The sequence below is a fragment of the Anthonomus grandis genome, chromosome 13, assembly GCF_022605725.1.
Source record: "Anthonomus grandis grandis chromosome 13, icAntGran1.3, whole genome shotgun sequence".
NCBI lineage: Eukaryota > Metazoa > Arthropoda > Insecta > Coleoptera > Curculionidae > Anthonomus > Anthonomus grandis.
Genome location: NC_065558.1, coordinates 6,495,852 through 6,518,358, shown reverse-complemented (window position 1 = coordinate 6,518,358; position 22,507 = coordinate 6,495,852). Strand labels below are relative to the sequence as shown.

Below are 22,507 nucleotides of genomic sequence, written 5' to 3'. Positions count from 1 at the left end.
CAATAACTCTTGAACGGATTGCATTTTATAAGGTCGTTTGTTTGCACCTTTTAAAATGTTTAGCACAGATTTATGATGAATAGAGTTTTCGCGAGCTACTCTTCTGGCTGCAGTTACCGGATTTTCTTCCATCGCTAACAATACATTTAATTGGGTGTTTTCATCGATTTTAAAAAACCTTTATCTTGAAACATCCCTCACGTGTCCAACTTCTCGAAATCTGCTTTCGATTTTACTAACCGTACCTAGGTTAATAGATGGCAAATCTGGATATTTCTGCCTGAATAAGTGGACAACCTCTAGCTGAATACGACTTCTGTCCCCATAACCAATCATTATTAAGATTTCAATCTTGTGGGATTCGGATAAATAAGGCATTTTTTCAATATAAGTTAACTTATTTAACAACTGGTTGAAATTCACTTTAACAGTGACACTACAACAATGTCAGGAAATGTCTCGATACCAATAAAAAAAACAACCACGCCAAAAATTTACCAACACAAAATATTTCGAGACTTTTAATAATTTAATGGTTTTTTTTCCTATTGCTTCTTTAGATAATCACAAAAGCAAATAGGGCAATTTAATCAGGAAAAAGGGCTCTTTTCAATGAGAGTTTAAAAAAAGTGGCTTTCCATTTGAAAAAAAAAAGTTTGGGTTAATTTGGACACTCCCTGTGCGGGTGAAAAAATACAAAAACTATATTGAAATGTGAAAAAAAATAAACAAAAATCGACGGGTCTCAGGAATTTTGCGAGATAAAATTTGATTAGTTTTAACTGAATATATTCCAGTTAAAGTCACCACACTGTATATATAATTTTTTAATTTTAACTATAACTCTTGGAATTTTTTTTGTTAGTTTTTTCTCTCTGTGTTTTGAAAATGTATTTAAACAATTTAAGTACCTAGTCATTGAATAGTGTAAGAGCTTAGTTTTAATATACTTATTTAATTTGTTTCTAATGTATTTTTAGTGTATTTTAATTGTTGATAATTATTTTTTTGACCATTGTATAACATACCGTTTTAATTTGTCGATATGTATTTTTTTTATATATATTTTTTTGCAGAGCCCTGAAGAAGGACGAAATAGAACGAAACGTTGGCAATTAAAGGAAAAAATTTGAAAAGCTTGACCATTTATCCAACTAAACCCTTAAAATTTAAAAAAATTGGACTGGGTCACTAAAACAACACGCAAAATAAAATATGAACATATCATTAAATTTCTCAACATATATCACGCGGACATGTCCAATATTTATAGTTGAAGTAAACCAAAAATAAACGGTTATGTAACCAGCGTGTGTTCCTTGGGCATGTTTCTTTTTGCTCAATAACTTAAAAGTGCAAATTCTATTATTTCGCGTGGCTCTTCTTGTAGCCCATTGACTGAACACTTATATTAATTGTATCCTTCTTTAAAAAAGGCCACACTTACCTCACTTTCTCTACTTAACCGCCTAAACAGCTCATCGGACTCAAACTTGGCCTTCTGATCTGGTACCACCCGGGGCATCTTAAAGATAAACCGCGGCTTCGGCTGCTCGTACATCCCGATATTCTCGAAGGGATTATGATGCATCATGCCCAAAACCGTGTGATCCATCTTCGGCACTTTTTCAATTAAAAAAAAAAACAGTTCAATAATATCGAAAAAGAGAAAAAATAGTTAAACGCGTCCTCGAACTCGACCTTTATTTACTACTACAACAGCGTGCACGTACGACGTTCCGAAATTGAACTGCGAGCTGAACTGAACTCACCTCACTCTCTAGTGAAAATCTGAAGGCACACACTTGGTGCACTGGTCCACTCCCTGTTCTTTTTCCGTATTTAACTAGGCGGGGCTTTTTAATCAACCGCCGGACCAATCCGGTGGGATTGTGGGGCCCCCCTAAAGAATATTCGTTACCGGAGCAACGCCACTCTTTCGCCAAAAGGGGAGTGATCCTATGAAATTTCATGAGCTTATCGGATATGCCGAGTTAAATCTGATTGTTTCGATGCATCTGCTTTTATTGAGGGGACTTCAAAAGGGACTTAAAGTTCTTTTTTTTTTTTGTAATGTGTTTTATGGGATCGCTTTTGTTGGTAATTACAGGCCGGATTAGATTCTTAGATAAATAAATGCCGTAAACGAGCCTCTCTCGGTCGGTGTCTAAGAAGTGAAACTTTCTTGGCGAGGCACAATTTACAAAAAAAAAAAGTCGCTTTAAATTTGGATTAAGTTTCAACCAGTTTAGGACCAGAAAACTGAGTCTTAAGGTACACACATAAAGAAAGCAGGTTTCCTGCTTACTGGCAGTCTGCGCTTATAAACGGCAAAAAGTGCGCTTTTAAATGTTCCCGCACATAGACAAAGCCGGTCGGAACTTGTTGCAAGCGTCAATCGGCGAGGACTCTTTTACCGAAATGAATTTTTAATTCTTGGTCGCTTTTTTTCGGAACCGAGCGTGCATTTTCAGTTCATATTATTTTTTTAGCTAATTGTGATAATGGATGCAGAAAATCTGATGTCTGCTGTTTTTGCAAGACTATATGAAATAAACGGCTAAAGTCTCACAGCAATAGAAATGGATCCCAAAGTTTGTGGAATGAAATAAATAGCAGCTGAAATGGTAGGTTTTATATATAGCCAATATTTAAGGAAAATTTCAATTTTACTTATATCTATAATTTATTAAACAAATATAAAAACAAACGAAAAAAATGGAAATATTTGCAGGACCCGTTTGCAGTGGAGTTAGGAAAAATCCCAAAACCTCAATCGGGAGATCCAGGCGCCTCTTACACGTCAAAATGGCCATTTTTTAATTTGCTTATCTTTTTGAAAGACATAGTTAAAGCCAGAGTTTCCACCGAAAAGTGCGCAATACACAAACTGCAGAAAGTACCTACACAAGTCAAAAAATGAAAATAGTCAGACAATTGACAGTAAGCAGCGACGGTAATGTTATGGACAAAATATATACATATATTATTTATAAGTGAACATAAAAAATTTAAGTTAATCTCAATGTGTAATATATATACATAGAACATACACGATATTTTTTGCACTTTTTGGACTTTATAGGTATATACAGTGGATATCGCATGATATGTGGGCAGCTGGAAAACCGGCACCGATATTGAGCGCCGAAAGTAAGCACTGGATGACTCTTGAGAGTGTCTTTAATAATTCCATACCAATTTCAGGAAGTTCTGAGCTATTTTAAGCATTTTATCAATGAAATTAGGAAGCAAGTCCGAGCCGATTCATCCACGTTGACTCCATGTTGTCAAAACCGCCGTAAAAGTTGGCATTAAAATCGCGCGTAGACGTCAAAATCCACCATTTTCAGACGATGTTTTAGGGTATAAAAGAAAGTTTTTACCTTATGATTAAATTTGTACATGGGTTGGGTGAGCTGGATCCGCGTGTGTCTCCAAGGTATGATTGGTTGATTGTACCGGCTTTTTTTGGGTTTTTTTTTAAATAACAGCGTCTTGCGGAAAAACGGTGATATTTGATGAGAAACGGTTTTTAGTGGATTATAGCCAGATAGTGTCCGATTGTTTCAGAAAAAAAAATGGTTTTTGTAGGTGTTATAGGTATGCCAGTATTAAGCGACAAAGTTAAAAAAAGGTGTAGAGAAAAACTGCTCTACGTAGAAGGTTGTAAACTATGTCCAAAAATAAGTTTTAAAAAGTTCTTAATACGCTGAAAATTTGAAATCTCTAGATGCCGCCAATAAAGAGTTATTAAGAAAAATAGAAAAAATTGGTCAAAAATAGGGCTCAAAAAGGGGTTCATATTTGTTAACACAGCTCACCCTGTATCATACCTAGCGCCATGAGTAAGACATCTGTTTAATCGTAAAGGATTAAGCTTTCAAACAATGTAAACAAAAAAAATTAAAAAAAATTTTTAGTAGTAGAAAAAAAATTGTTTCTCGAAAAATTCACTTTTTTTTCGAAAAAAAAAATTTTTAGTTTGAGCTCGTTTATCTCGGAAGGAGTTTCTTTTTGAAAAAATTTGTTTTAATAACAAAGAAAGCTACATTTACGTAGAAAAGCGCTGTTTTTTCCGCATTATCGGGAACATTGCCGTTTAGGCTCCACAAGCGGTTAAGTCTGCGAGGACCGCGGAATAAGTTCAAATTTCTTTCACAGAAAAATCCCACTTATAAAGGGTTTTTCTTGAAAAGCGGTCAAAGATCCTATTTTCGCGAAAAAAGCAGTTTTTTGGCTAAAAAAAATCTACACCATCACGTAGCCTCAACGGTGAAAACCAGAAAAAAAAATCGCTATAGAAGCAAAGTTATTAGCGTTTATGTGACGCAGGTTCCGAAAATCCCTCAAGAAGATATGGTGCGTTAGTGGAAGTTAGCAACAGAATCAGAAATCACATTTTTACATATTATTTAGATAAGTTCTGCATGCAATATATTTTTTCCATATTTAAGGATTAAATCTGATTTTAAATTTCTAAAATAAAATTGAATATTGTAAAGTTAATAGGGACAGTCTTTATTCCACTAAAATAAAACGCTAATTCTCTAATTTCAGAAGTAATGTGGTAGCGGTTGATTTTTGTTTAAACCATTTTATATATTAATCTAATTCTTTAAAAACAAGGTTTCTTAACTATTTAATCAAACAATTAAACATTATCGAACTGTATGTTACTATTTAATTCACAGCCATCCTGTATAAATAATATTCGGTCATTTTTCTGCCAAGATCCACTTCTGTGCAACTAGTACAGACTAAAATCGCTATTTTGTGGCAATTTAACGCTTTAGTAATTTTTGCGTTCCTTTGTGGATTAATAGGTACAAAATTAGCAAATTAAATGAATTATATCTCGTAGGAGTTCTTTTGAAATTCATTTGCTGACTTTGGTCAGGATGAATGGTTTTGGTCTTATAGTAGCATAGAAAGTCTTTCGGTAAGTTTCTGATACTTTATTCCAGCTTAATTGGGTTTTTGGGTGACTATAATAGGTTTTAATTTCTTTTTAGCTTAAATAGATCAATTTATATTGGAGGACTCGAAAGCTAGAACAATTTTATCAATTCTGTTGCTTTCTCATTGCTGAATTCTGAAGTGTAAAAAAAAAGTATATAAAAGCCACAAAATTCCACCATTTTGTAAGAGTTTCGTACTAATTTCATTAATATTAAGCCATAAATAATAAGCCAAAAATATTAAAAATAAGTTCTTTATTCGTCTTGAAGTTTGATATTAACTGTACATTTTATTGACACTAAAGAATAATTTTATTACATAATAGCTTACTTCTAAAATTTTATTACAACAAATTAAATAAGTACTCTAAATTTAAATTAAATATCTATTCTTAAATTTATGACAAAAGTTACATGGGTACTGGGGTATTTTAGGGTTGAAGGATAGGGTGAAAAGAAAGACCCAAAGCAGTTCTATTATCCAGTTTCCAGAATGAATGTTAGTTTGGTATAATGAAGCTCCAGATATGTCCAGTTGTTTGATGGTGTCCTCGATTCCTTGAGTCTGTTGTGGTGTCCCAGGCTCCCAGATAAGTCGTTTTTTGTAAATTTGGTGCAGCCTAAAATGCTGAAAACAAATTGATTAATATTTATTTTTTTTGTAATTTAAATTAAGGCTAAATTGAAAACTTACCTATTTTTACTTACCGTGTCCAAAGTGTAATTTTTGCAAGTATTTATTTTATTCAAAAGTAGTGTTTAAAATATTACTTATCGACACAAAAGGTGTGATAACACAGTTTTTTTTATTTTTTTATATCGGCTGAAGTGTAAACCAAATGTGTGGGTGGGTTTATCTTCATTGTATTTTTTTTCAAGCTTTATTAAGTCATACCATGGTATAATAGCTCGTTTTTTTGTAGTGTTGATGTTTTCATAACCTTACGGTTCTTCCCCCAATTAAAGTTATATATGTAATTAACAACCTAAATTTGAATTAAATTTACCTGTCATTTGAAAATAAATTTTAAAGCTTTTATTTGACCCTAATTTCCAGAGGCAGAGCTTTTACAAGACTTATAATTCGTAAATATACTTGGGTCTTTATTTTATGCAGTAGTTTTTATAGTAAGTATTGTGTGGTCCTTAAATTCTATAGGGGTGTTTTAAGGGTAATTTGGTCACTGGCGCCCCTGAGCTTTATTTTATTTACTTCCTTTGTTTTAAAGAACTTGCACGACCACTCTCCGCGAGATAAGCTAGCCCAGCACTCTTTTCTTGTCCACCCCTTTATATTGCATTTTATGTTGACCTATGGTTAAATATATGAGTGGCAATGCATTTCGGCAAGTGTTCTTGCAAAGTACCTATCATTTGTTATTGTTTATGGCAATATTATATTGACTTCTTTCAAAATGGACTTTTTCCTTAATATTTAAAAATAAAGTTAAGAGAAAAACTATAATTACATAAGTATAAAGAAAAGGGGTGTAGCTCTAATTTTTTTGCAGCATAAAAGATAAATGTTTGTAAAATAATAAATAATTTATAAAATCACAGTAATTATTAAAAAAAATGTTACACCTTCAAACTTGGTGAATAAATAAAAGATAATAAAATACACCATAATTATATTTTAGAGACACACGTTTTTTTAGGGGATCAAGGAGTGTATGGCACCCCGAAATATCTTAAAAAATCGTAGTAATTCGTAATAATTTTGTTACACCTTCAAACTTGGTTTATAAATGGAATATTATAAAATACACCATATATCTTAGAGACACAAAAGAGTAACAAAATGGTTACTAATTTCTATGATTTTTTAAAATATTTGGGGTGATTTATACACCAACTTTGAAGGTGTAACAAATTTTTTAACAGTTACTGTGATTTTTTAAATTATTTATTATTTTACAAACAATAATCCATAATTCCATAATTAATCCTTAAGTAATGGATAGTTGGAAAAACATATATTGCGTGCAGAACTTATCTGGGCGACTGTAAAAGTTTTCGTTTCTCTTTCAGTTGCTAACTTCCATCACGTAGAAGACATACTTTTTTAAAGACAGATATTTAAATGATTTTTTGCTTCTCTAGAAACTGTCATACACTCTTTTTTTTACATCTAACTTAACTTCGATTGGGAAACTCCGCCAGTTATTATCATCCAAGCAGTTAAAGGTTTATGTAATCTGTATCCGCATTTCTCAAAAATTATCTAATTATTAAAAAACGAAATTGTCTGTCCTCCAGAGGGCTGATTATCATTTGCTAATTATTGAAATGTGTTTTCCCTATGGGATTTGTTTCTCCGAATATTATTATCGTTAAATTTAAATTCAAAATATTTTATTTGCCTAAATAAAAAATACAATTATTCTTATTACGTTTAGCAAACAGTATGTGTATTTGAGACAAAAAGGATCGAATCACGATTATAAAAACCGGTGCCACCTTACTCAAAGAGAAAGGCGGTGTTACTTTACTACCCTATAACGTACAAGATTAACAAAACAAGAAAAATGTAATAAAGAAAAAACAGAACTAAAAAAATATAAGAAGAAAATAAGTATACCAAATAAGATATACAATTTTGAAGTCTTTGTCAATATACTTCAGGTGTGTGCAAATAATTTTAATTTTTATTCCAGGCATTTGAAGTCATCTCCAATTTTATTCCATTAGGGCTGATTATCATTTGCTAATAATTGAGGAAAATTAAAGTTTTCTTACAGGCAGTTGAAGTTTCTGCTCTTTTGGGTAATTTTACTGACACCATTATAATAAGAAAATTCAATTTTCCTACAGCCTTCATTAATTTCTTCAACACGTCCTTTGGTCAATATCTTTCCTTCTCTTGAAACAATGAAAGACTCGAATTCGCATTGCCGTGAAACTATGGGCAGTTTGCAATGATGCCAAATGCTTATGAAGAAATGGCAAAAAAAATTTTAACATCATAAACATTTGTCACTTATTTTGACAGGCACAAAACAATACTTCTGTTCCTTTTTCATAAAGTATGAAGCAGTTTTTAATAAAATATGATAAGATGTTCTATAAAGAAGTCAGTATTCAAAGTTAAATGAATGCAGATAACGTATATTAGAGAAAAAGGCAGCAACATCGCAACGCCGCTTAAACTCACCGACACAAGGAATCTTTACCAGTGAAGTCGTCAAAAAAATATATACATATTAAATATTTATTAATAATAGATTATGTTTTTAATTATAAAAAATATGACCGTTTATGAACTCTTAAGCACTTTTACGGAAATTAAATTTTTTATAATTATAATATATTTTTTGAAGCTTTTATTTAGATTTATTTGTATAATCTCCTGTTCTACATTTATGATGACGGTTCTCTCTTCACAAATGCCGAATGTAAACACAAAGGCGTTTGACAAGATGACATCAACTTTTGCTTGCGGTGTTGCCATTCCAAATTTTTTAGAAGCGGTTTTAGGAATAACAATTTTTAATTATTTTCGGGCTTAAAATAAGCTAGATCTACTTCTATGTTTTATTTTTAATCAAAAATCCGACACCAATAAGTTAAATTAACATTATTATATGTGTTATTATATAGCTGAAAATTTCCTCCTTAGAAAATGTGTGTAAACATGATAACAGAGAATCGGTGAATATATTTGTCGCGCCATCCTTTTCAGTTTGACGTTATTTCTTCTTGAACCATCTCTCACTCTGGCCGTTTGGTTTTCAACAAATATCACCCACATATAATTTAATAATAACTTTATTTCTTACCTAAGACATTAATTATTATAAAACCAATATACAATAACAACAAACTATTATTTTCCAGTTAAGTCGAACGAACTGTCCAAATTCATATCGACCCGATCCAAGTAACTCAAATCACTAGGATCGAACAATTTACGCCTCTTCGACTTCTTAGGCTCCTTCTCTTTGACGTTTTCCTCCTTTACCCTTCTAACTTCAATGGTTTGGATCACTGGTTCGTACCGACTCACGGTTGGTAACACTGGTTTACGCCGACTTTCTTCCATATTCTTAGCGGGCGCTTTACCTTTTGTCCATATTTGCTTAAATTTTCTCAATGAACTTCCAGTATATTCTACGGGGGGTCGTCTTACATGAGGTGTCAGAAATGATGCCGGAGGTTGCCGTTCGAAAGTGGGATATGGGCATTTTGTTTGCGAGGCCTGTAGCTTCTGTCGCTCTTCACTGGGAGATTTAGAAGTGGAGATTGAATATTTCGTTCGTAAAATATCAAGTTTCTCTTGGCTTTCACTAGATGTTGATTTCTTTATGCTTTTATTTGTATTTTCAGTGGAGCCCGTGGAAGGAGAAGCTATTGAAATAGTATTGAGGCCCGATGAAGATTTCTTGGGGTGTACTGCTCTATTTGGCTCAATCTTTCTTCCTTGAACAACATTACTTCCTGCGATCGAATTAATTTCTTGATATCGAAATTCTGCTCCTCTAGTTTCTGAACTAATTGGATAATTTACTAAATTAAGTTCATTATGATTGCCTGAAGACTGATTCATCGCTCTCTTTCGTTGGGATGTTTCCAATTCTACTGGCTTCGAAGGTGTTCCGACCTGTTGCTTATTTGATATTGATAAATATTTTTGGCTGTTATCTCCCGATGTTTTTTGCAACTCTTGCCTAATTTTCAAATTGGTATTTTGATGGCCACTTATCATTTCCCTTATTTTTGCGCCTGATGCATCTTTTTGCTGAACTGGCATCCTCTTCTCAACTTGAGAGTGGTTTTGTTGCCTGTATGCTGATGATGTAAGTTTAAGAGTTCCGTGATTCGATTTTCCATACGACCACTCGTCCTTAGGTTGTTCAAATATATCATCCAAAGTATCAAGTTGGAAAAAGTTTAATACGTCAGAATCAGTTGGTGGCTGAGGTTGAACTTGAGACAGAAGCTAGAAAAACCAAACATATAATGAAATAGTTTTTATTGTAATTTTAGGGTGGTTACCTGTTTTTTTGTTTTTAAGCCATCGATGGTGGCTTGTAGATCGAAATTTCGATTCATTTGTCGCCATATTTGCATGTTAATATCCACAAGTTCTTTACGTAGGGACGTTTCGACTTCGTCGCGTTCCAGATCTATGGCTGCCTGGGTCAATTCTAAAGCTTGGCTTAGTTCTTCCACTGAAACGATTCACTTTAACTGGAAAAGTAGGCAATCAATAGGCGACTTACTTTTCTTGTCGTGTTCCCATTTTCTTTTTTCGATTTTCTTTTTAATTTCGTTCATTTTTATTATTTCTGTTTCGGCTATTTGGTTTAGTTTGTGTCGGGCTTGTCGATCTCTTCTGGCATTTTCTTCGAGGGTCTTTTCTTTTAGGTCTTCTAGCGTTTTTCGTCTCTTTTCCACTTGTGATATTAATCTTTCATATTCGTCTAAAAGTTTTAAGTAAGCAGCTGTTGTCGTATTTGATTTATGTTTAAAAGAAGACATTACTGCTTGATATTTCAGCAACGCCTTAATTTACTCTCTGTATTATATGGCAACACTTATTTTTTGACGGAAAAAATAAGAATTTTCAATTATTTTAATTGACTAAACGCTTTCGGTGTTATAATCCACGAAAGAGACGTAACAAGGACATTTAAACAGTCTTATGGTGCATTTTAATATTACTAACCTCGTACTGTTACAAATTCGGCTCTAATAGAACAACTTTCTTGAGATATTTTTTCTTTTACGGTAAAAGCCAAGTTCCTATTACTTATTTGGCATTGCTGTAATGCGTCTTCTAGCTTATAAATTTCTTGCCAAGGGATCGAAGTTTTCGCTTCCTTTAATAATTCTACTTCGCCTCTCTGGAAACATATAGATTTCAAATGGGCTTTCTTCGGCTAATTTTACCTATATGTTACCTGTAATGACTCAGTAAACATATCCGCAGCTTGTGAACTGTCCATATTACACTCAATTTGGAATTAAAGGTTTTTGAATTAAAAAAAAACAATAAATCTGTTTTAATTGTTGACAGCCTCGCGGTAACCTAAAAAATACGAATATGTCAAAATTTCTTTAATTTTTTAATACCATAACCTAAAAAATTAACTTCTTGCTTACTGTCAATGTCATTATATCTGACATTTGACGCAAGTCTGTGACGTCATGTCTCTGGACCTTTTATTTTAATATAAACTGGGACTTTTAAGCGGTGTTAAGTTTAAAATGTATTGAAAGAAGTCAGTTCCTTAAAAGGACTTAATTCTATTTAATTTTTTAATTTGGGGTCTAAATTCGCTTTAAAGTGCGAGGAAATAAGTACAGACAAATTAATACCATAACCTAAAAAATGAACTTCCTGAGTTCCTGCTTAGTGTCAGTGTCAATATATTTGACATTTGACACAAGTCTATTGGCGTCATGTCTCTGGACGTTTTATTTTAATATAAACTGGGACTTTTAAGCGGTGTTAAGTTTAAAATGTATTGAAAGAAGTCAGTTCCTTAAAAGGAATTAAATTCTATTTCATTTTTAACTTTGGACTCTAAATTCGTTTAAAAGTGGGAGGAAATAAGTACAGACAAATTAATACCATAACCTAAAAAATTAACTTCCTGCTTACTGTCAATGCTAATATATTTGAGGGCATGTCTATGAACGCTTTATTTTAATATAAACTACGAATTTTAGGCTATACTACGTTTAAAATGTTTTAAAAGAAGTCAATTCCTTAAAAGGATTCAATTATTAATGGACTCTTGTCTATAATGTAATCGTTCGTCTGTTGCGCATGCTGCGAAAACGTATAAAGGGCGCGTAATTTAAATATTTCATAAAAAATATAGTTTTCATAACATGACATATGATGATGCCTCAGCCTAAACGTGTAGAGTCGGAATATTATGAGAAAATGCCAGCAGTGTTGCCAGGTCTCATGATTTATCATGAGATCTCATGATTTTGACTTACATCTCATGATTTAAAAAAAAACAAAGATTTAAAATCGTAACTCAGAATATTAGTCGTAAAAATAAAAGTAAAATAAAAATAACCTAAAACTACAACTAAATGTACACATATAAATATCATTAAGCCTTAAATAATATCCGCACAGCCTTATATAAACGGGAAATACTGACGAGTATGGGGATTCCCCGAGATTCTTGGATATTTCTACGGGCTATATTTTTCACGAAGTTTTATGCATTTGCTCGTGTATTTGGTATTGTAAAGCATTATTTGTGAGTTGAAAATAATTAAAAAATATGAGTGACAGTGATTCTAGTAGTTCTAGTAGTAGTACATCCAAGAGTATATCTCTTCCAGGACCTAGCAAGAAAAGAAAGGTTTATAAGCAAAATTTTAAAAAGGAATGGAAAAATATACCGGGTTTGCAATGGATCGAGAACAGCAGAAAGGGGACAGGCTTTGCCTGGTAGGTATTTATGATATTTTAAGTTAAGGTACTTTCTGTAAAAATAAGTGCAATTTGGATTTATTGAGTACAAAATCTAAATTCACTTATAATAATGTTAAATCGAGAATTAAATTATAATATGAGTTACTGAATCGTAACTAATTAAAATTTGCTTTAATGCGGATATATATAATTTAAGGCGAACAAAACTTTTATTTTAATGGAGGTAAACGTTTTTTTTTTTAAATTTAAGGTGCGATTACTGTAAATGTGATGTTAAGGTATCTGCAGGGAAAACCCAACTAGTAAAACATTCTGAGACTGAAAAGCATGTTAAAGCTTTGCAGAGAGCATCAATGGGCAAGCAAAGTCAAGTAAAAATAAGTCAAATGTTTGCAGAAAGTTCTAAAAAAATAAGCATTGAAGAAAAAGCGAAAGAAGGAATTATAAGAACTGCGGGGTTTCTAGCCGAACATAATCTCCCTATGAATTTGATGGAGCATTTCATCGATTATCTCAATGCTGTAGGCACTGATTCAGATATTGTCAAACAAATGAAATGTAAACCAACAAAGATGTCAAGAGTTTTACAAAAAGTTACAGGCTTGTCTTAAGAATCTTGGCTACTTGGCCTAATGAGGGATAATAAATTTAGCATTATCATAGATGAGTCTACTGATAACTCGTGCACCAAACATTTATGTTTAGTTGTAAGAATGTGCATTAATTTTGACATTGAAGACAACTTTTTGGCGTTAATCCCAGTAGTAGAGACCACAGGGGCTGCACTTTATGAAATTTTAATCAACTTCCTTACCGAAAATGGTGTTCCATATAAGTCAAACTTTATTGGCTTTGCTTCAGATGGAGCGAGCAACATGGTTGGCGTTAATAATTCTGTGGTCAGTCGATTGCGAGAAAATATTCCAGGTATATTCATAATGAAATGCATATGCCATAGCTTTCATTTGTGTGCATCATATGCATGCCACAAGTTGCCTGAGGAAGTGGAACAATTTGCGAGAGAAGTAAGCTATACGCTAATAAAATAAATGTATACTTAATTAAAAAATATAATTTTTTACAGGTATATAACTATTTTTCAAATAGTCCGAAGAGAGTGGAAGAATATAAGGAATTCCAGGAATTTGCAAATGTCTCAATATCGAAGATTTTACATCCTAGCCAGACACGTTGGTTATCTCTGGAATGCGTGGTTAAAAGGCTTCTTAATCAATATGAAGCTTTGAGGTTGTATTTCGTAGATCAGGCATCTCTTAAAATCAGTCAAGCAAATATTATTTTAGAAAAACTAAACACGCCCGAAAATAAATTATACTTATCATTTTTATCGCATGTACTACCTATTTTTAATAGCTTAAACAAATTAATGCAAAGCGAATCGCCCAAAATTCACGTTATTTATAAAGAGGTTGCTAGAACAGTTAAAACAATTTTAGATTATTATATTAAGGACGAATATCTAAATGCCAACATTGAAAATATAGATTTTAAAGACCCTAGACTTTTTTTAAATTTAAATGACATGTACTTTTCTGCCCACATAAACTCTGCCGATCTGGAGAAAAACCGACTCGACATGGTAAAATTAAGATGTCTAGACTTTTATATTGAGAGTGTGGAGCAAATATTGTCAAGATTTCCACTTAAAAACTCTGTGTTTCAGAAATTAGAATTTCTAGATCCTGAGGTAGTTAAATCAAGAAAAATCAGGTCTATAAGTAATGTTTCTATGTTGTTTCAAAATTTAATTCCTGCTGATATGCAAGTTATTGACAATGAATGGTTGTTACTTAGAAATTATGAAATTAATTTTACCTGGAAAGGTATTTGCGATTTTTGGGGTAAAATTGCTAAGATTAAATGCGTGGAAAATACAGAGTCCCGGTTTCCCAATTTAAGTAATTTTGTGTTTAATTTATTAACTTTGCCGCATTCCAGTGCTAACGTAGAGAGGGTGTTTAGTCAGATAAATTTTAACAAAACAAAACAGAGAAATCGGTTGAAAACTCCTATGATAGCTGCTATACTGCACACCAAAAGTTTAGTGGGCAGAGAAAACCGTATTTGTTCAAATTTTCCAATAGGAAAAGATTTGCTTAAAAAATTAAATAAACAAATTTATGATTCCGATGAGTCAGAATAAAATAACGGATATTTCGGATTTTTGTTTTTCAGTTATTTACTTTAAGATTATGTACGTTTGTTGACTTTAACATATAATTTTATGTTTTTATTTAAATTTGTTAATAAAAAAGTAGATATTTTGGTACTTGTATCTTTATTTCATCAAAAAAATATTTTAATAAAAATAATGTATGTTTTTTTTTTAAATAAGGCTTAAAACGCCATCTCATGATTTTTTTTCCAAAACTCATGATTTTTGGTTACATTTTTCATGATTTCATTTTATTTCACCTGGCAACACTGAATGCCAGTAACCTGATATGCGCCAAAATCCATTTATGGCACGAAATGTTAAATCGACACTTAGATGCGCGAATGTTGACGCCTGTTGATGTCTCTGGCATTTTCTCATAATATTCCGACTCTATCCTCTTGATTCTAATATACTTACACCCGAGGGCTCTTTTAGGGGGGTGATTTCTTAATAAAAGCCCGGTATAAAAACTATTATATTCATTATAATGCAAATGATATTTGTTACAATAATGATAGTAGAGAGACGTCAACACAATAGATACCCCTCTTGAAATACGTGTGCGTTATTGGTTGGTAACAGATGCTTCCCGGAAAAATGGCCGCCGAAAAGTGAATACACGAGGGTTGAAAATAATTACAGAGAGAATTTCTGTTATAGGGTGGCGAGCGTTTGACTGTATTATACAGCTTCGTGAAGAACTGAGAGAGCTTTTGATCTTTATAGAAAATACACAATAAAAAGAGATATAAATATAATTTTATGGTGCTACGGCGAATTGCTACCTAGTTAGTCATAATTCTTAAGAAAGTGGCCGCCGCACCCAATAAACTGAAAATCCCAAATCGAGATGGTTTACTGAGAATTATTGCGGTCTAAGAGCGAAGGTCTAATTCATAGAATAAAGTCATTTATTTTATTGGGACGTGGGAGTCATATTTCAGTTTTACAGTTGTTTTTTTGGTAAACATTGAGTCATAAATACCAAAGCAAATAGGGTGAATTCAGGTCTGTTGAAGAAAGTAGGGCAGGTCAAGTTTCAGGTATGCAGTTAGCTTTATTTATTGATGGTTAAACTCCATTCTTGTATGTAGTTATGCAGAATCTTCTATGAAAATCCAATATTAGTGCGTTTAACACAGAAAAATGTAGCACGAATAACAGCTGATTTCAACTGCCTAGAATAAATAAAATATCTACTATTTTCAACTGCCTGAAACGAAGAATATTTCTTGGTTTTTGAATCGAAGGCCTCTTTTAGTCTTTTCCAGAACATCAAAATAATGACGAATTTTTTATTTTTTCCGGCGTTTTTATTTGTTTTAAGGAAATTGAAATAATATTATCAAGTTTACCGGTTTGTTACTCATTAAATTATGCTTCTTTAATTAGGATTTTTACATCATAATGTCACAGCAAAAGCATCAGTTTACTGACTATTGGGATATGGTTAGATCAAATTAATTCGTGTTGATTGGAATAGTAATAAAATAAAATACTGAAATGTTCTCAATTTATATAACAAAAATTAAACCAATTTTAGTTGGACAAATCCTGGACAATATAATAATTACACAAACATTATTCGCCTCCTATAATGGCGTTTAGACCTTCATGCACTGTGTCTTGTACAGTTGTCACGATATCATCATCAAAGGAAACCAAAGAGATAATAGCGAATGTGGCCATTATCAAATTGAATTTGTCCTGGGGAGCAAGACAGCACTGCTCGTCATCCCTCTTGTATATTAGATATCTATAAATTACATTTTATTGGTACAAGTTTATGCAATCATAGTTTAAAAAATTTGTTTACCCTGATACTAAAACACTTGTGGCTAAAGTAACGAATGGGTTCACATTTAATAAGGATATACAGCATAAGCTGAACGCGTTAGCGAATATGGCCAGATCGGTTAGGTCCTGTCTTCTGCATTCCACTAGAATGTACATCAGGGCGGCAATGATTCCTTAATAATTAAAAATTATAAGTAATTATTATGATCGTTTAGTGAATATGTACCTAGACCGGCATGTACGACAGCAATTTCCGGAGGACCCATTTCGGTTTTTACCCACATTTGAGCGGCATAACATGGTAAAACGAGGACCAGCTGAAGATGATCTAAAAGGTCTCTTAAGGGGCAAAATGAGTCCTCTGAAACTTTTATAAAGAACATGTTTTTACATGTATATTTCCCTTGATAGAGGGGTTTTACTTACAGAATTCAGTGAATCCAGTTATACCGTTGGCCAGCATAATACAATAAGAAACTAGCATCCAGTGCCAAAAATCGTTGCTGGCGATCTGAGTAAAGTACCAGTAAAGACACCCGGCACTTGCTGAAGCTAACATGGTGTACGACGCCCCAGCCATCACTAACGGGAACTTCGGGTTCCGTTGGATCTTCTTCATTATGGCCAACATTTTGGTTTAGTCACAGAGAATTTGGTATTTTGAGGCCGAAAAAGTGCGACAAGAATTTTAGGTTTTTTTTGATTTTTTTTTAAGTTTGAGTGGTGTCAATCGATGACAAAACGTTTCATTGTTGATATACACTCAAGGAAACAGCTATAGGTGAAATCAACCAAGAACGTCAATGGTTCACTGATTTCCACTAGGTCTTCTATAATATTTTTTGTTGAGTTATAAAAACCTTCTTGGGCTATACTTCTGAATAAGACTTTATTCGATTCGAAATTGTTTGAAAACATACTTAATTTATTTCAAACTTTAAAGCCTATAAACACTGAAACTAATTTCCTAAACAGTGCTGGTCTCGAGAATACACTCTACAATTTTAACTTTAATACAATGTTATTTTACAGTATAACATATTTTTAGATACTTATAACTTTAATTATACATAATGAACTGTAACTCTATATTCAGGTATTTTATTGTATGCCTTGCTGGCTTAATATTTTGGCTATTATTTGACATCGAAATATTTACATTCTAATTTTGTAATTTAAATAATTTTTTGTGAATTAGCTTTACACTTTTTCTAAATTATATATTACTTCGATTTTTGGTATCGTGAGGTCTTCACATTGTCTTTTTGTATGCACTATATTTAGTTTTTACTGATAAATAGTTTCTATTTATCAGTAAAAACTATTAATAATTTCATAATTAATAGTTTTTATATAATAATAATTAATACATTTAATATAATTTCTACACTTATAAATAGCAGGAATTATTGCTATTAATTACTTTTTGAGAAATGTTACCTATATGTTCAGAGTCCAATTTCTTTGACTTAGAGAGTATATAAAAAACTTACATAAAAATGAAAGGCTTCAAATTAAAATTATTAAAAGGTAATTGGAATTTGAAAGGCCTTTCAATGTTCTAAGGAAAGCATTTTATGCCAGTCGGAGCATTTTAATTTTGATGATCTCTCATGTGAATAGAAACGTATCATCCATTTTTCTCTAAGAGAAGAAACGAAAACAAAACAAAGGTAAGAACATAAAGTCACGGTCTCATCAAATCCATATAATTTTTTTAAAAGCTACACGTGTTTCGCTCCTATCGGAGCATCATCAGGCCTAGACCTACACAGATCACATTACAACTCAGACCGTGACTTTGTGTTCTTACCTTTGTTTTGCTCTCATGTGAAGAAAGGTACTTTCCTAGTCCAAATAAAGTGCTTTATTTTTCCTCATAAGAACCATCTTTAAAATACACACTTTCCCTGTTTGGAAGAATAAATTACAGTACATTCAAAATGTATGCTGTCACTTCAGATACAACTTGAGGAAATATAACCATATTTGAAACAAAATAAATAAGTTAAAATGGTCGAGAATATGAACTTTAATATTTATTATGAAGATTATTAGAACATCAACACCAGTTTATTTATGAGAGAAACTTGTCTTTCGTGAGGCAATACACAATCGGATTATAAGACATATATAGCGATCTTTTCACTATGTATCATTATAGGTCTCCCTTGTTTAAGGAAGTTTTACTTATAACTAGTATCTAATAATTCCTTAAAATTTCAAAACATCTAGCATTGGTTCTCTGTATACCGCTGACTGAAAAACCAACTTGTCTCATCCCAATAGAATGGGCTACATAATGTCTAATTTAAATTTGTTGTTATTGTTGATTTGTATAGATTCTGAAAATTTTATTAGTTTTTCTCAGTTTTATTGATGTTTCCTAGTAACATACTAAAGAATGGAGTAGTACAAACATTAGTTTCATACCTATTAGTTTTTTTCTTCAGAACTGTCTAAATACATTGGAGGTATACTGCACTGTTAACAGGTTAGGCTTGAATGCGGCTAAATGTAGTGTGGTCAGTTACTCTAAATCAAAAACACCCTTAAATTTTAATTACTTTATTAATGATACTATTTTAAGTAGATTAGAACAAATTACTGATCTTGGTATCACCTTTGACTCTGAATTTACATTCGTTCCACACTTCAACAACATAGTCAAGTCAGCCCTGAGAAGGCTTGGGTTCATAATTAGAAGTTCTCAGAGTTTTACTTTCGAATCTACATTAAGACTGCTTTTCTGTTGCTTTATGAGATCAAAACTGGAGTTTGGCTGCATTATATGGAACCCGCTTTATCAGAATCATGTTGGTCTCCTTGAATCTGTTCAATGTAGATTTGCTAAGTTTTTGGCCTTCAGGCAGGATGGCATATATCCGGTAAGAGGGTTTGAACATCGGCAACTATTGGAACGCTTCAGTCTACATCCATTACATACATAACAGAAGAATGATCTTCTCTGTAAAATTCCTGCATGGGTTACTGAATGGATTCATTGATAGTCCTGTACTTCTTTCTGGTGTACGTTTCATGGTGCCTAGGCTTAATGCTAGACATTCCCTAACATTCTTTCTGCCAAGGCCTCATACTAACATCCTGTTGAAATCGCCACTATAATATACAATATGTGCTATATTTAATCAGATTTGTCACATGTGCAATATAATTTTCTCCCCGGTTCATGTGATTGTCGATATCTTGGTGGATCATTACTCTTGGGATTAAGACCCATGTGTTTAAGTCATAGTTAGTAGGTATATTGCAGTTAATTTAATTTAATTTTGTTGAATATGTGGTTTTCTTGTTAAACTTTTATAATTGGGTTTTTATATCATATTAATAGTTATTTGTTCTAATTTTTTGGATAACTTTTGAGATTGTGACTTTACTTTCCTTTTTTTCTTTTCTTTTCATTCTTCACTATATTTTTCATTGTTTTGCAACTGTTTCTTGTTATTGGGCAAGTTGCCTGTTGGAAATAAAGGCTTATTATTATTATTATTAGTTAGGCAGAAGAGTAACTATAAGTTAAAATTCGCCATTACTGTGGTAGATGTATAAAGTAGCAAAATGTACACTCATATATCTTTAATAAAAAGGATTATTATTATTTATTTATTCTCCTTTACAACACAAAATAAGTCTTATTATAAAAAAGAATGCCTTATTAGGTATTCCTAAGCCTAGACAAAATAAAACAAAGTAACAAAAAAACTATACATCTATTTCACATGGTTACATTCTACGATAACCTCATATTTATAGGTGAACCATCAGCCTTATTAGTACAGAATAGTCTATTGTTACTTTTTCTTGGATGTATTTTTGAAACATGAAATTTAATATTATATAAAAGAAAGCAGTCCTTAAATTTAATGTGATTTACAGCATAATAGAAAAAAGGATCAAATGCGAATTTCTTGTATTATCCAGTTGCTGAACTTAACATAAATTCCTTTATTGCCGTCCAAATCCTTAATAAAAAGACAAAGCAACGTCAACAAATTTTGACTCGAATTAAAATCTTATGACCTAAGTTAAAAAGATCTAAAACAATTTTTTTCATAATAAATAAAATTATAAAGTAATCCGTTAAAATCAACAAATACCCCGATAAAAACTATAAAAATATAAACACAAAAACTTAAAAATCTGTAATTCATAAAGATACATTTTTATTTATTGAATTTAAAAGAGTAGAACCTTTTTCAATAAGAAATCGCTTAACACTCTGTTTAAATAAATTACGGCTCTGAATCTGTCGCAGACCCGCCGGTAACATATGCCTTTACTGCTCGATAAGTTGGGCTTCTTTCTAAGAAAGCTGACCTGTGTGCAGGTATTCCAAGAGCTTCTCTGTTTCTTGTTATGGTCGTCATCATGTCTCGTGAGTACCCATCCTGATTTGTTGGAAATAACTGAGGATGCTTCTTAATGAACATCACAAGTGATGGGGCAGTAAGTACACCGAAACCATCAAAATACTCCCCACATGATGTTCTGGGAGCGAGTCCAAATATGCACCGAATTATTCGTTTTTGCGCCTTAAAAATATTTTGGGCATCCCTTCCACTACCCCAAAACATGATGCCATAATTCAGCACTGACTGATGTTTAAAATGTAAAAAATCCTAATGGTTTCTATTGATAGTTGATCCCTGAGTCTACGAATAAGACCACAGAGGCTGCTTAGTTTTTATGTGTTTTTCGTAACTAAGACATCCATCCAAGTGTAGACCCAAGAATGTAATACTGCTCAAACACTCTATAGACCTTCCATTAAGTTTTACATAGAGTGATGTGTCTTTTTTGAATTTAGAAAATGTAAGCAGGTCAGTTTTTTCAGTATTTAATTTAAGTTTTTTTCTTCACACCATTTTTTCATTTGTTCAGCTGCTTGAGAGCATTTTATTGAGATCACGTTCTGGGTGGAACCGCTTTCCAGCACCGATGAGTCATCAGCGAACTGACTAACTAGATCAGCTAATATATTTGCATTTAAGTTATTAACATACAAAAGGAATAACACAGGGCCCAAAATAGAACCCTGGGGTACTCCCTGTGTTAGCTTTGCTGGAAGAGAGTATGTCGTTTTCCCCCTATCTGTGACACCAACAATTTGCTCTCTGTTATTAAGATTTTAAAAGTTGTTAACCCTGACCTCTAATGCCATATTTTTTAGAGGAAAAGAATTAATGATCAATAGTGTCAAAGGCCCTTGAAAGATCGAAATACAGGCCAGCTACCTGTTCGTTTTTATCAATTTGATTTGCAATAAATTCTATTGTTTTAAAGATTGCTAATTCTGTAGATTTTGATTTCCTAAAACCATGCTGACTCGCAGAAAAAACTCTTTTTTCTTATAAGAACTCAACAAGCCTACCGTAGATCGATCTCTCAAAGATCTTCGACACCGACGGAAGTAGTGATACCGGTCTGTAGTTTTTTATTTCTTGAGGGCTCCCCTTTTAAATACTGGTACTATTTTTGCCTTTTTAAGTTGGCCAGGGAATATGCCTGTTTCAAAACAACAGTTTATTATTACATTTAATGGCTTTTTAATAAGGCTAGCAACTTTTTTTAGTAAGAAAGCAGATACTTCGTCCAGTCCTGATGAATATTTATTGGGTAAATGCATAATAATATTGAAGATTTTTTGTTCACTTGTAGGAAACAGGTATAAAGTGTCCGGACATAGCACATCATCCACTATCTGCCCACGAACCATGTTGCCGGGATCAGGGTTTAATTTAAAATGCTGAGAGAAAGCCTCCGGAATCCTTTCCGGATCAACTACCAATTCACCCGATTCTGATTTTAGTTTGATTGGTTGCGATTTTTTACTTTTATTTGATTGAGAATTTATGATTGACCTGTTTTATTATTATTTTTTGAGTTTGTAATCCTGCTGTTGTTTATTTACTTCTTATAATTAGATAAAAACCTGCGGTAATTCTTTCTTTCACTTTTATAATGCTGATAAGCAACTTCTAATTTAGTTCGTTTTGCCCAAATATACAAATCGGTAATATAATTTTTGAACCCTTTTATGTCAGAATAATTGACCTATTGCTGTGAATGATTTTTAACTCTTGAAGAACACAGAGGAAATGCTTGATGAAAATAATATTGGAAAGTACTTGAAAAAGCATCATA

General features: G+C 32.4%; 4 protein-coding genes across 4 annotated transcripts in view; 1 reads left to right on the top strand and 3 right to left on the bottom strand.

Moving 5' to 3' along the window:
- LOC126743974 (protein big brother-like) overlaps nucleotides 1-1,801 on the bottom strand; it is an 80,267-nt gene extending 78,466 nt beyond the window's left edge. The window contains exon 1 of the mRNA XM_050451269.1: nucleotides 1,448-1,801. Within this exon, the coding sequence (XP_050307226.1) occupies nucleotides 1,448-1,615 (168 nt within the window). The 5' untranslated portion in view covers nucleotides 1,616-1,801. The remainder of the gene's footprint in view (nucleotides 1-1,447) is intronic.
- A 6,910-nt stretch (nucleotides 1,802-8,711) lies between these two features.
- On the bottom strand, nucleotides 8,712-11,020 carry LOC126743739 (uncharacterized). The gene is made up of 5 exons (XM_050450953.1): nucleotides 10,865-11,020; nucleotides 10,630-10,807; nucleotides 10,184-10,384; nucleotides 9,957-10,132; nucleotides 8,712-9,900 (listed from the first exon to the last, which is right to left on the bottom strand). Exons 1-5 carry the CDS (start codon nucleotides 10,907-10,909, stop codon nucleotides 8,788-8,790), a joined length of 1,713 nt encoding a protein of 570 aa, XP_050306910.1. The 5' UTR covers nucleotides 10,910-11,020; the 3' UTR covers nucleotides 8,712-8,787.
- Nucleotides 11,021-12,981: 1,961 nt separating this feature from the next.
- On the top strand, nucleotides 12,982-14,336 carry LOC126744159 (uncharacterized). Its single transcript, XM_050451518.1, has 3 exons — nucleotides 12,982-13,391; nucleotides 13,451-14,228; nucleotides 14,326-14,336. The coding sequence occupies exons 1-3, from the start codon at nucleotides 12,999-13,001 to the stop codon at nucleotides 14,334-14,336; spliced, it is 1,182 nt and encodes a 393-aa protein (XP_050307475.1). The 5' UTR covers nucleotides 12,982-12,998.
- Nucleotides 14,337-16,041: 1,705 nt separating this feature from the next.
- Nucleotides 16,042-17,094, bottom strand: LOC126743795 (uncharacterized). The gene is made up of 4 exons (XM_050451018.1): nucleotides 16,769-17,094; nucleotides 16,569-16,709; nucleotides 16,362-16,515; nucleotides 16,042-16,301 (listed from the first exon to the last, which is right to left on the bottom strand). The coding sequence occupies exons 1-4, from the start codon at nucleotides 16,971-16,973 to the stop codon at nucleotides 16,127-16,129; spliced, it is 675 nt and encodes a 224-aa protein (XP_050306975.1). The 5' UTR covers nucleotides 16,974-17,094; the 3' UTR covers nucleotides 16,042-16,126.
- Nucleotides 17,095-22,507: the final 5,413 nt, after the last annotated feature.

Bases quoted from the DNA above. Each gene is read 5' to 3' on its own strand.
- LOC126743739 (XM_050450953.1), bottom strand. From the start codon at position 10,909: ATGGACAGTTCACAAGCTGCGGATATGTTTACTGAGTCATTACAG. The intron at 10,133-10,183 runs GTAAGTCGCCTA...GAATCGTTTCAG, and splicing joins ATGGGAACACGACAAGAAAA to TGGAAGAACTAAGCCAAGCT. The intron at 9,901-9,956 runs GTAACCACCCTA...TGGTTTTTCTAG, and splicing joins GCTTAAAAACAAAAAAACAG to CTTCTGTCTCAAGTTCAACC.
- LOC126744159 (XM_050451518.1), top strand. From the start codon at position 12,999: ATGAGGGATAATAAATTTAGCATTATCATAGATGAGTCTACTGATAAC. The intron at 13,392-13,450 runs GTAAGCTATACG...AATTTTTTACAG, and splicing joins TGGAACAATTTGCGAGAGAA to GTATATAACTATTTTTCAAA.
- LOC126743795 (XM_050451018.1), bottom strand. From the start codon at position 16,973: ATGTTGGCCATAATGAAGAAGATCCAACGGAACCCGAAGTTCCCGTTA. The intron at 16,710-16,768 runs GTAAGTAAAACC...TCTTTATAAAAG, and splicing joins AACTGGATTCACTGAATTCT to TTTCAGAGGACTCATTTTGC. The intron at 16,302-16,361 runs GTAAACAAATTT...TGTAATTTATAG, and splicing joins ACAAGTGTTTTAGTATCAGG to ATATCTAATATACAAGAGGG.